We start from the raw sequence: 14116 nt of genomic DNA, 5'->3' as shown, positions 1-14116 counted from the left end.
CTCCTTTAATTTCTTGATGACCGATAAATGGTTGATTTAGGTGCAATCTTACTAGCAGCAATATCCTTGCCTGTGAAGCCCTTTTTGTGCAAAGCTATGATGACGGCACGTGTTTCCTTGCAGGTAACCATGGTTAACAGAGGAAGAACAATGATTTCAAGCACCACCATCCTTTTAAAGCTTCCAGTCTGTTATTATAACTCAATCAGCATGACATAGTGATCTCAAGCCTTGTCCTCGTCAACACTCTCACCTGTGTTAACTTGGAATTTCCTTGTGGACAAATTTTGTCAGCTCCGACAGGGAAAATATGCTTTGAACGGTCATCCAACTCAGAATTCCAAGTCGTGAACTCAGGCCTCTTTCTAGAGCCCCGACCTGAAGATCACTGACAGGCTGATTTAACCTTGTTTTTTCCGAGTTCGCAGTTGTCTTGAAAGCACCCTAAATCCAGAGAATGCCAGACTTTCATGACAAAGTTTGATGACAAAATTTGCCCTCAAGGACCGCCGTGCCACCTTCCTCTTCAAATGAACACAGCATGATGTTGACATGATCAGTCCAATCAAAGCTTCGGTAGATATAACATTATTTGACGTCATTTTATCTGTGGCCAATTACCTTGAGCCTTCTTGTATGGGCACTTCTAATGTAACTTTATAGCAGCACCCAAGGGGCTTGAATTTCCGAGCTCTCCCCATAGATTTTGCGGTGACGTAGCGTCCCCATGAGTATCAGAACACTGAGCCAATCACGGTGCAACTAGAGAACATTTCCAACCCCTACGCTCCATATTTTCCGCTGGCTGCCCCACCACCACTGAAAACTCTGAGCTAGGCTGATATACCTGCATTTTAGAGCTGCCTTACTCAAGAAAGATACCAAGTTTATATGCTGCTTTATTAACTCAATTATATATTTTTTTACATTGTTTGCTAAACTGATATGTGAAAAGAATTAATGCCAGAATTACATGCAAAACAGGCAAACTGGTTATTTTTAACAGGTGGGGCTCAAAACAGGTGGGGCTCCGCTCCTGCCCTGAATGATGGGTCGCCACTGCTTAAAGCAACAAAAATAAAAGTAGGGTGGTTGGTCAGGCGTATAACGAACATCTAGGAAGCCAAAGGTTGCATGTTCAAATCTCATCAAGGACAACTTTAGCTAATTAGCAACTTTGCAACTACTTACTACTTTTAGCTACTTTGCAACTAATTAGCATGTTAGCTAACCCTTTAACCTAACTCCTAACCCTAACCTTAACCCCTACTAATTAGCATGTTAGCTAACCCTTTAACCTAACTCCTAACCCTAACCTTAACCCCAACTAATTAGCATGTTAGCTAACCCTTTAACCTAACTCCTAACCCTAACCTTAACCCCAACTAATTAGCATGTTAGCTAACCCTTTAACCTAACTCCTAAGCCTAGCTAACTTTAACCACCTAGCTAATGTTAGCGTTAGCCACCGTCCACCTAGCTAACGTTGTTGGAATTAGTAACATATCATACGTTTAGCAAATTCGTAATATTTTGTACAAATTTTTATTGATAACATATCATACTAAATAGATGATGGCCATCCACAAAATAATCCATACCATATGAAATGTAACATATTATACTAATTGGTTGTTCTCAGATTTACATTTACTATGTTATGTCTACCCCTGAGTCCAGGTTGTAGCGACCACTCCGCTAATCATCCTAAAATCTCATAAGGAAATTAAGTGGTGTTTTTGGTCTAAACCCATTAAGCGGATTCATTGAAGTGAGATATACCTGCCGGAGCGCATACTACGGGTGGGTGTTGCTATGGTGACCAATGAGCTAAGATAAGGAGGGGATTTGCCTAGCAGTGATTTATAGATGACCTGGAGCCAGTGGGTTTGGCATCGAATATGTAGCGAGGGCCAGCCAACAAGAGCACACAGGTCACAGTGGTGGGTAGTATATGGGGCTTTGGTGACAAAACGGATGGCACTGAGATAGACTACATCCGATTTGCTGAATAGAGTGTTGGAGGCTATTTTGTCAACGACATCGCCGAAGTCATGATCGGTAGGATAGTCAGTTTTACGAGGGCATGTTTGGCAGCATGAGTGAAGGCTTTGTTGCGAAATAGGAAGCAGATTCTAGATTTAACTTTGGATTGGAGATGCTTAATGTGAGTCTGGAAGGAGAGTTTACAGTCTAACCAGAAACCTAGGTATTTGTAGTTGTCCACATACTCTAGGTCAGACCCGCCGAGAGTAGTGATTCTAGTCGGGTGGGCGGGTGCCAGCAGCGTTCGATTGAAGAGCATGCATTTAGTTTTACTAGTGTTTAAGAGAAGTTGGAGGCTACGGAAGGAGTGTTGTGTGGCATTGAAGCTCGTTTGGAGGTTTGTTAACACAGTGTCCAATGAAGGGCCAGATGTATACAAAATGGTGTCGTCTGCGTAGAGGTGGATCTGAGAGTCACCAGCAGCAAGAGCGACATCATTGATATACACAGAGAAAAGTGTCTCCCCGAGAATTGAACCCTGTGGCACCCCCATAGAGACTGCCATAGGTCCAGACAACAGGCCCCCGATTTGACACATTGAACTCTATCTGGGAAGTAGTTGGTGAACCAGGCGAGGCAGTCATTTGAGAAACCAAGGCTATTTAGTCTGCCAATAAGAATGCGGTGGTTGACAGAGTCGAAAGCCTTGGCCATGTCGATGAAGACGTTGTGGGTGTGTCTCTTCACAGTCCGCGCTGTTCCATAAAGTGTAGTTTAATCCGTTTTTTAAATCTTATTTTACTGCTTGACTGAGTTACATGATGTGGAATAGAGTTCCATGTAGTCATGGCTCTATGTAGTACTGTGCGTTTCCCGTAGTCTGTTCTGGACTTGCGGACTGTGAAGAGACCTCCGGTGGCATGTCTCGTGGGGCATGTGTGCCAGAATTCCAAACAGACAGCTCGGTACATTTAGCTTGTCTACACCTCTTTAAAAAACAAGCAGTGATGAAGTCAATCTATCTTCCACTCTGAGCCAGGAGAGACTGACATGCATGTCATTAATGTTAGCTCTCCGTGTACTTTTAAGGTCCAGCCATGCTGCCCTGTTCTGAGCCAACAGTAGTTTTCCCAAGTCCCTCCTTGTGGCACCTGACCACACTACTGAACAGTAGTCTAGGTAAGACAAAACTAGCGCCTGTAGGACCTGCCTTGTTGATACTGTTGTTAAAAAGGCAGAACAGCGTTTAATTATGGACATATTTCTCCCCATCTTAGCTACTGTTGTATCAATATGCTTTGACCATGACAGTTTCCTGTAAGTCGTTCTGGATAAGAGTGTCTGCTAACTGACTAAAATGTAAATGTATGTTTACAAAAAATTACAATTTTCCCGCATGCTTTAAATTCTAAGTGGTCAGGAAATTGTGTAGAAACACATCGTAGCTACATGGTTCTAGTCACTGGAGATAGGGGATATCACACTATCACATTTCATAATGCTTTTAAAACAACCTGGACTCCAGATTGTCAAATCAGCCAATATATGGTATGGGCATACTTGTCTAGAACACATCCATATGTTCATATGTTCATATTGTCATGACAAAGTATATATTTTGTTTAGGTATGCTCAATCTAAACAGCGTAGCCTTGCATTGTGGACGACTTGAGCTGCAACAGATTTCCACCACAATTTTCAAATGTTGCTACAAACCTTGGTATAGCGACAAAATGAAACACTTGTTCACAAAAATATTGTTTTCACATACTAGTGTTATTTAACACTGTTAATCATAGGAATTAGTGGTTTGGGTGGATTATCCCTTTAAGAGACTCGTAGTTACTCCAGCCTTTTATCCACACTTCATTTCATTGAATGAGAGAGCTCCAGAGGGCCAGGGAGGTCTGTGGCTTCCCCAGGGAGGGTGGGCCAAGCCCCGGGGAGGGGGGCTTATTATTGGGTGGAAGTTATTGACGTTTGAAGGAAGTATTTTTTATGTATACAATTTAAATGGATAGAAAATAGCCAAAGTAAACTAATTACCGTTGATTGTCCCTGAACATATTACAGTTGGTTTGAGAGTTCTATGTCGTGTGGTTGCAAAGCTATTTCAGTTTTTCAGTTAACAAATGCACTTTTAAGAAGGTCCGTAAACTTAAAGTACACAGAGAATCTGCCATTGAAATGACTATAGTCACTTTCAGGGGCGGTGTGTTCAATAGGGCGATATGGGCGACGCACTGCCAAACGGGAAAAATAAGGGATTTTTTTTCTAATCAATTATATCACGGCAACAGTAGTTATCAGTGTTGTAATCTAGACGTCTGATCTGCCACAGTGCCACACTGCCACTAAATGTCCAATCAGGGGGCTAAAGTCATGCTTCAAATGGCTCCCCCCCCCCCTTTTGGGGCAATTTCAGTCAGGTTGAAAATCGCCCAGAAGTCTGTCATAGACTCCCATGTAAAATCTATTTTTTTCAAATTTCAGAGCTTTCAATACAATCTCTATGGGTGTCTGAGGGCTTGCACTTACGCGCTTTCGTCATACGTAACGTAACCATGAACGTAACAACTCGATTGTGTCTTTGAAAGAAGTTCCTTTTTGTCTGCGAACAAATGAAGATAAATTGGCAACGAAACAATTAGGACCTCCCAAACCAAATTTAATAATTCAACAGGTTTCTACTAAAGGCGGAAAGTCCTACACCCGAGGATTTTCCAAAAATTGGTACGAACGAAAAAATAACATTGCCACTCAACTGGATGAGGGATACAGGCTAGCTGTCCGCCGCCACAACGATGAGGTTAGTGTTGATAATCACAAGTTTACTGGAGAACTGAGACCAAGTAGAGACTTTGGACAGGGTGGATATGGTATAATAAAGGCAGTTTATTCAGAGGTATAGATATCTGGAATCGTGTGCACGGACCCGTTCGTCAAACTCTTAGGGAGCTATACATTAAGCCCCATTACTTACCATATCAGATAAGAGAAATTGCTGCAGCTACATATATTTTACATCCTGGCCCTACATAGTTCACTATTTGCATCACTTACCAAAATATTACATGTGGTCATATATGCTTGGAAAGTGGAGATGCCATAGAACGTCAAAAAAGTAAACATTGCTGGAGACACATTGCCGTTTTGGAGAAGACATCGCGTTTGCTAGCGAAGAGATTTGTTGTGGCAAATGAACTTGGGCTGGGAATTGCCAGGAACCTCACGATAAGATATATGCATTGCGAGTCTCATGATTCTATACGTATTGCGATTCGATACTGTGATTTTATTGCGCACCATATGTCTGTTGCAGAGGGATCAGAAAGCCATGAGAACGAGTTTTGATCAGTCATGGAAATGAAAGTGCTGAAAACAAATTGGCTCCCAATGTGAAAAGATTGAGAACAAGCTATGAAGGAACAATAATGGTGTTTTGGTGCAGGTACAGCCAACTAGCGCTAAAATATTGCGATATTGTCAATACAGTATATCGTAAAGTATCACTATGTAACTCGATTTCTTTCACCCCAATCCCTCAAATTAACGGTAAATAACTGAATTGTTTGCCCCACATTTAGCTAAGATGATTAGCTAGCCAGCTAAAATGTTTTATTTAGTTAGCAGTCGCATCTACAATAGTTTACTGTCAATAACATGTCTCCAAAAATGACGTGGTGTCTCCAATTGTGTTGACATTTTACAATTGCGATGCGCATCCATGAGTATCCACTTTCTGTAGCTCAGCTGGTAGAGCATGGCGCTTGTAACGCCAAGGTAGTGGGTTCGATCCCCGGGACCACCCATACACAAAAATGTATGCACGCATGACTGTAAGTCGCTTTGGATAAAAGCGTCTGCTAAATAGCATATTATTATTATTATTATTATTATCTGAAGAGAGCCCCGAAACATTGTGTGCAGACATTTTATGCAATAAATGAAGTAGGTTGAATCTAGTAGTTCTGATCTTCTGATTGGTCCTGATGAGTTGGGCGAGGTCCCCTCCAGGCTACTGTCACTGTTGCATTGGCTCTGAGTCGGGTTCTCTGTCTTCAAATGTTCAGCCTAAGAGAGGGGATTTTTTGTGTGTGTGTGTGTGTGTGTGTGTGTGTGTGTGTGTTTAACAGTGATGATGATGATGTGTGTGTGTGTGTGTGTGTGTGTGTGTGTGTGTGTGTGTGTTTAACAGTGATGATGTGTGTGTGTGTGTGTTTGTGTGTGTGTGTGTGTGTGTCCTCAGAGCAAGAACTCGTGAGTTGGAAGAACTGAGAGGCCTATGGCGTGGGTGTTGTCCTTGGCCACCTGCTGACAAGGCTGACAAGATAGGACCCTTTTGTCCATTGTTATTGGATAGGAACAGAACTTATAACCAGCTCCTGACCTAAATAGATCTTAGCACAACATTTTACTCAACATATCATATTCCATATTCACTATAACAAATATATTTACTACGACATTAGCAAGAACCGCCACATCCTCATCTGGCTAATCCAGTGTGTGAAGTTTTGCGGAGTTTTGAGTTAGCTTTGCGAGGCAAAGATGAAACTGAGGGCTCCACCAACCCTGGTAAGCCAACACTTTTGAGATCAGTCAATAAATGCTTCTGGTATTGACTTATATGCTGCCCCTGTCTTCATGTTGTTGCTGGACATATCTTTTTTTTAAATGTGTGTAGGTCACCTAAATCATCAGAAAAATTGCCCCCCTGAGAATTTTTTCAGGAGCCGCCACTGGTCACTTTTTTGAAAACGGAACAGAGCTTGTTCATTATCGTGAGCTGATTTAGAATATGTCACTTATATCATTCTGGCATGTTCTGTTGTATGGAGGACTAAAAGTGCCACAATTAAATAAATAAATACACCATTAAATAATTACTTAAATGTGTCATTAATTAATTAAATGTGTCATTAATTAATTAAAATTAGAATTAAATACATAAATGTGTAATTAAATGTATCATTAATTAATTCAAATACCGATTCATTTTATGTAAAATACATATATAATTATTTCACTATTTACATTTACATTTCATGATCCTGCATTGCAGTGATTCATGAATTACTTAAAACTGTCAAACTGACCCATCAAAGTCAGTGGGCGGGGCTAACGCGAATCTAGTCTGATCCATTGCTTTGGTCTGAAGTAGAGTAGGCCAACCTGGATAGAGACAATGGAGGATCTCCGTGAACTTTCCAGGGAGTTGGTTAGAGACATTTTAAACTTAGCAGAGGATGTAGAAGCAGGACCTGCTGACCCAGAGCATGTAGCTAGTAAAGCAGAGGAACTTATTGAAGTTGTTGGAGTCATTTCCGCACTTTCCGACGAAGATATCGACCACAGAGTGATTGCAAATCTAGAAGAAGTTGTCCACCGCTTCTCTGGTACCAGGGCACTTCAGGCCCAACACACACAGGGACCGGGGCGTTTGGCGTTTGACATACCGAGTGCAGTTCTGGAGCATCAACTTCTTTGTGGAGTTCCCGCAGTTCAAATTTGCAGCGATGTTCGGTGTGTCAAAGAGGACCATCAGGAGGCGCATGCAACAATACAGTTTAAGGTATTTACACTAAATTCATGAGTTTTCTGTTTATGAATTGCTGCTCTCATACACTCGGAAAGAATATGACGTTTAAGGTAACATTACTTGATGTTGTGTTTTTCTTGTTTGTACAGAAAGACAGATCTCTATTCAGCTGTGAATGATGAGGAGTTAGACCGTATTGTAAGTGAAATTCACAAAGTCATCCAAACACCGGCTACAAGCTAATGCGTGGTCACCTGAATGCAAGAGGTGTGCATGTTCCAAGTGAGTAGATAATAATATGGGCATTATTTAAATGTATTTTTAATTTGGAGCTCTGCCCCTTTGAAAGGTGAAGGAAGCCCGCTTATGGAAAGACATCAACCTGTGAGCTGTAGTTTCTACAGTGCATACTATGCAAAGCTGTATTATTTTAAAAAACTGAATAAGTAACATTTCATTTCTCACTGCCTTGGTGACCAAAAATAACAATCTTGTGTAAGGACATGTCAAACTAGTTTTAAGTACAAGACTGATTATGCTTGTCATCCATTCAGGTTCCTGAAGAATATGGGATCGATTGGAACGGACCTCACTGCCTTCATCGAGGCACTGTGTCAGTCCCCGAGGTTCAGCTGGCCCGTGAGCTCTCAGATGAAGAGGTTGCAATTTTGCCAGCTCCAGGAGTTTCTGTTACTGATGCACTTAGACTATATGTAGAGACTGTGGAAGTGTTATCAAGAATCTTAGACTGATGTCCAACCCATGTTTTTATTTGTTGTGTTAGAACAAGCAAGGAAAAACTGAAAGTTTACTTTCCTTTTAAAAGAAAGGAAAAAAAGCTGTTTCTTTGAAGCTTCCTGTCTCATTATGGTCCACAGAATGACTAACATGAATGCTGTACTGTTAGCACTGAAGGTGCAGAACAGTTTGATTTTAGTAAATGGAAGAAAAAAAAGTCAACTACTGCACAGTGTGTTAATGTTTTCAAAGACACTGAACTTGTGTCAATTCATCTGAACTGTGTATGCATTGACATTAGGGCTGGGCAATATGGAGAAAATCAAATATCACATTTTTGACCTAACACCTTGATGTCGATATTGCAACGATATTGTAAGGTTGACAATTGGTGCATTCACAAAATATCTTCCACATTTAGATTTCGGATAAATAACTATCATATTGTGGATATAATGACTAAGTGGTAAAAGGCAAATAATAGAACAGCTAGAACAGTCTGGTAAGTTCAGAAAATGACATCACTTTACTGTAATGCAGCCTTTGAAACCAGGAAAAGACTAAACTTACCATGTAACGATATTACACTTCTTCAAAATCTAATGGTGCTTTTCCATTACATGGTACCTACTCGCCTCGTCCTAAAATCTGCAATGGGAAACGGACGCACAGCGAGTCGAGGCGAGGCGAGTCAAGTAGGTACTGGTAATGGAAAAGCACCTTAAGACGATATCTAGTCTTATATCACGATAGATATAATATTAAAATATTGCCCAGCCCTAATTGACGTCTGAAAAAACTTAAACAAGCCCAAATCCAGTACTTTTTATGGCAGCGACAAGTGCTTTCTCAAAGTCCATGTAGAGTTTGAAATGAGCTGGCAGCTTTAGGGTTTCAAAGCATGTGGAGGACGTAGGAAGGGTTCCCCCAGAAATCTCCACTCTCAGTTCAGGAGGAAGCATCTCCCAGCCAACCCAGAATGTCAGCAGCTGGGCCAGGGTACCTGATGAAGCTAAAAGTCATAAAATGGATTAAAGACATTTAGTTCAACTGTAATTGATCATATCTATCCATGAGACATAGAAGCATTTGTAAAGAGAGAAAATAAGGTTTATACCTGTTTCAATGAACATCCTTAGAAAGCCAGTGATGCGGCAGGTGGTGTCTAAGTCAAAGTCTTCATCATCACTGTCCTCAACTGGCCATGTGATTTTTTCTAGGAGCATCTTAAAGAAAACAAAAATTGTAATTTAAAAAAAGGGAGAACTTATTTTGGTGAAGGACTATGCAGATCAAATTCTTAGAAAATGGAAAAATATCCATCTCAGTCATTGAAAATACACGTAAATTCATCAAGTTAAGTCACAAATATAACTAAATTACTGACTTACCTGGGGTGTGAACTGCATTTCAGCCATTTTGGGGAAAAGAAGTGGTACAACATCCGGCCTAGATGTCAGCAGGGGCCATACCATCACATCTTTCAGTCCCTTTCTCAACTGTTTAATTTGGCGCATGGTCCTCCCAACGACCTAAGAGACAGACCGACCCATATTACAGCCCAAATCCTTAACCCAAATTTGACAAAAGTTGGCACAGTAGGAAAAATGTTAATAAACACAATAAAGTGCTTTATAAAAATCCATTAAAACTCTAGTACTTAAACTCTCGTGTTAACATAACAAGCCAGGGTTCACAACACATTCTATAATTTCAACAAGTACAGCGATGAATTCTGTCACTTAACCAGCAGGAACTCACTGCATGGAGTAGAAGTTTGTTATGTAGCCATCTCCGATTTGTTTTGGTGACTGCCGGAAGATCCCAAGACATGGAAAGATCTGAAACTGTGTCCTTCTGTTCCGGTGTAAGATCTTCATGTTCAAGCTAGAATTAAGACCATACAAGTTATTATATCTGCCCAAGCAATATTTTTTACATGGCAAAGTTTCTTTTAGGTTACATACCAGTTCTATGATGCTCCTGATGTGCAGATCAGGACACTCTTCTGTAACAACAGTAGCCATTTCAGGGTCCCCATTGAACAGTACATGAATTACAGCAGGACTTAGTCCTGTGACATGGGGACCATCATGCAGAAAGGTGTGGCCCAACATCCTTCCTGCAACCCGGAAGAGGTTGCTTTCAATAAGTGCCTCTGATGCTGCTGGAACAAGATGGTCAGGTTCACCCTCAAATAGCAGTGTTCGGCCCATTCCTCCTGTAAAGTACCAAGAGAGCAGGGAATAAAGTCACAACAATTAACCTCTTAAATACATTAAATAAAAATGTATGATAGATAGATAGATAGTTAGATAGATAGATAGATAGATAGATATATTACATCATACTAGTGGCGATTACTTGGCCTGTGGTATTGCTGCTTGTAGAATTCACTTAAACCAAATTGTAGCCTACTCCAAAATGACTTACAGAAGGACCCCAAACCACTTCAAATTCAATTCCCCTGTATACCCTACTACAGACTTACCTGACACAAAACATTGCCCACCGGCCCTCCGCTAAACAGCACATATCCGCGTTCATCAACCACCAGAACGTACGTGTACGCGTGTGTGTGTGTGCGCGCGCATAGAGAGAGGCGGTGTAGAGTGAGTCACGACACAAACAGGTGCTCAGTCAGCGTTGCATGCAGTGTGAGAATGGCAAGCAGCAAGAGCGGCAAAAGCCAATGTGTGCTTCTTTTACCTATATATGTAACGCTATCTTTTGCGTTTATCCAAACGTCGTCAAACTTGGCACTGCACTTACTCGTGACCAGAGCAAGACACCTGTCAAGTTTGAAATCCATCGGACTAACTGAGAGACATGCGCTACAGACAGACATTTCTGCAATTTATAGATGGATTAACCTTCAAAAAAATTAGTAAGATACTTACCAAGATCTAGACTGAATCCAAACTGGAGTTTGGATATGATTGTTGTCATAAAGTACCGCATCACTCCCTCTCCGATAGCAACATCACCTGAAATAAAATACTGATAATAACACTGGAAAAAAAGTGGCGGCCTAATACAGGTAACTGGATTTGGTAACATTTAACAAGAAAGGAGAAAAACTTCTATTGGCTGTAATTCTAGAATAGCATCCTTAATATTGATTATTCCAGATAACAAGAGTATATTGTGCACAATATTCACATACATACATATAACATTTTTATCAATTATATAATTTTGTGCATTCCATTCTCCCATTTAACAATTACATATAAGCTACTTGAGTGGTATAAACTGTACTGATGTATTTATATTATAAATGTTATATTACTTACCAACCAGAGTACAATGAAGTGGACATGCCCATTCTTGCTGCTGTTTATAGAATAAGAGAAGCTCCCGTTCCCTGTCCTCTTCAGAGTCCCTTACATCCATCTTCATTCTAAGTGGTTTCCCAGTTGCATGTTCCCTTAGCAGATTCTCTTTGAAAACTTTGGCAGCTTGAGTGGGTTCTTTAATAAGCTTCCATTCTAAACAAACAACAACAATAAAGTTATCTATTACAGAGAGACATATTGTGAGTTGGCATGTTACCTGCATATACAGATATCCTCTCACTCTACAGAACAGGAGGAAAATTCTGTTCATTTCACTGACAAAACGTGAGACCCAACATCTTCAGAACCTGTCACAACGCTGAGTTGACATAAAAACAGCACTACTAAACAACTACAACTAAATATTAGAAAAATAGAAAAACCCAGTTGCATGTTATTAATTGTCTGTAACTGTATTATCTTATCTAATTATATCCTACAGGTGTTATCTTTCTATTAACTTTTCAGTTACACACAATCTTATAGCAACACTATTGTGATGACACAAACCACTGTCTGTTTCTTTGCGATCCAACTCCTCGTTGACAATCACTGCCGGTACTACTGCACTCTCAGCTGATGTTTCAGGCCTCACTGGAACACTGTCACTGACTAGGGCTGTCTCACTATCATTTTCTTCACTTTGGCCTCCCTCTTGTTCTCTTTCTGATTCCTGCATGGGTGTCCTTGAAGTTAACACAATTGAAATGATGGTCATACTCGCTTATTTGTGTGCACAACAATAAGAGAGACATATTCCCAAAGAAAATAAATTATGCTACCCTTGCATTGCTTTAAGAAGTACATACCCATTGCAGCTCAATCTGTGCAGCTTCATCTCTGAAAAGGGAACTTCCTTCTGACAAGTGATGCAGGGGATGACTGGACCAGAGGCAGGACGTGAGCTCTCCTAACAACAACAACAACAACAAATGGCTTTTAATTAATGATTAAAAGTCACCAGTAATCTTTGTTTTGATTATGTATTAAACTAAGTCTCTGTAAATGTATGTACACAATCTAAGGGTAGATCCTGTTGAAGTGGACGTATGTAGATTGTAGCCTGTCCAATCATCGTCGATGGATCTTTCAGATAGGCAAGGGTGTATCCAGTGCTGGGACACTGAAGCAACGCAAGATTTAGACTGCGAGTAGATCCTACAAGTTTTAGAAATTCAAAGCCTCCCCCTTGTTGGAGCTTCGGAAACACTTCCATCAGTTTATTTGTTATAACCATGGGATCGTGGTCATTCCCTGGAGAAAAAAACAAAACAAAATCATAACTCACCTCACCTTAAATTAAGCAAATAAGCCTGTGATAACTATTATTGACACTATGAACACCAATTAAGTTTGAGTCACTATAAAAAGAAATGCAAATAATTTCAACAAGCCACAGACAGTACAAACTTTTTTTACTTTTGGTAAATGCCTAGTTTCGCACTGACCTGAAAATGTTACTTTTTGCTCTCCAAGTCCTGAAGTAAGAAGTTCAGCTTTAAACAGTACGCTTGGAATTTTATCCGCATTGTGGTCAGCCAAACAACAGACAGTGTGTGTGTAGCTTCTTCGGCTAACTTGGACTTGTGCTGGTCGTCTCGTCATATTCCTTCTGGCTCCAATGTTATATGGCGCAAAGAGCCTTGCTACCTCCGCTGCAACACAGAAAAACGTAACAGCTCAATGGTCACCAGTCAGCTAAAACAGCCTCTACTTCTATCTTGGGATGCTCAAGCCAGCTAACACCATTTAGCCGATTAGCGAACTAGCTAGGTTTATGCTTCCCCCCATTAACAATAAACGTGTCACGCACGAAGCATCATAATACCGCATGCAAATACATGTTCGAGTCGATCTAATTTAACCTACACGTGTGTCCCGAATCATTAAATAGTAGCACACCTGGCTAACATGAAATTACTTAGCTTACCTTGGACAGGTGTACGTGATTGAGCGGCCGGTATCTGCTGTGACTGAGCTGCCGGAGTCACCGGTGCCGCGGGGAGCCGTTGGACTTCTGCTCAGAGCTTCCTCAATCAAATTCGCTGCTTCTCTCAGCAGCTCCGGGCAACTTTTTAGACATTTTGTCCTGCACCTCACACAGCGTCTCAACATTGGGGCTAGCAGGACCGAGTCTTCTCTTGATTTTTAGCCGTTGCAATGAAAGTACTGTTTAACCGTGTAACTAAACCAACGTAGAGGTGAATAGCGCCACCCAGTGTATTGGAATGTGTTCAGTAGCTCTGCATCAATCCATTATCCGGAATTGATTTGTTTTGGCTTGATGCAGAGGGTAACCAATCAGGCGTTAGGTTCCGCCTACCAACTTTTGATGGGTCAGTTTGACAGTTTTAAGTAATTCATGAATCACTCCAACGCAGGACCATGAAATGTAAATGTAAATAGTGAAATAATTATATATGTATTTTACATAAAATGAATCGGTATTTGAATTAATTAATGATACATTTAATTACACATTTATGTATTTAATTCTAATTTTAATTAATTA

At 40.6% G+C, this 14116-nt stretch overlaps 1 protein-coding gene across 1 annotated transcript; it reads right to left on the bottom strand.

The window, feature by feature from the left end:
• Window positions 1–8593: 8593 nt before the first annotated feature.
• LOC121548672 lies at window positions 8594–13604 on the bottom strand. Its single transcript, XM_045220013.1, has 12 exons — window positions 13535–13604; window positions 13053–13259; window positions 12620–12858; window positions 12414–12514; window positions 12115–12290; window positions 11563–11757; window positions 11167–11253; window positions 10234–10487; window positions 10028–10153; window positions 9658–9798; window positions 9384–9492; window positions 8594–9278 (listed from the first exon to the last, which is right to left on the bottom strand). The coding sequence occupies exons 2-12, from the start codon at window positions 13207–13209 to the stop codon at window positions 9067–9069; spliced, it is 1797 nt and encodes a 598-aa protein (XP_045075948.1). The 5' UTR covers window positions 13210–13259; window positions 13535–13604; the 3' UTR covers window positions 8594–9066.
• Window positions 13605–14116: the final 512 nt, after the last annotated feature.

The sequence above is a fragment of the Coregonus clupeaformis genome, unplaced genomic scaffold (genome assembly GCF_020615455.1).
Source record: "Coregonus clupeaformis isolate EN_2021a unplaced genomic scaffold, ASM2061545v1 scaf3023, whole genome shotgun sequence".
NCBI classification, from domain to species: Eukaryota; Metazoa; Chordata; class Actinopteri; order Salmoniformes; family Salmonidae; genus Coregonus; species Coregonus clupeaformis.
Note: the sequence above shows the minus strand (reverse complement) of the source record. Positions and strands in the feature narration are given on the sequence as shown.

Coding starts and splice junctions, on each gene's coding strand:
- LOC121548672 (XM_045220013.1), bottom strand. CDS start 13,209: ATGACGAGACGACCAGCACAAGTCCAAGTTAGCCGAAGAAGCTACACA. Junction 11,254..11,562: donor ACTTCATTGTACTCTGGTTG/GTAAGTAATATA, acceptor ATTTTATTTCAG/GTGATGTTGCTATCGGAGAG. Junction 10,154..10,233: donor TCAGGAGCATCATAGAACTG/GTATGTAACCTA, acceptor TCTTAATTCTAG/CTTGAACATGAAGATCTTAC.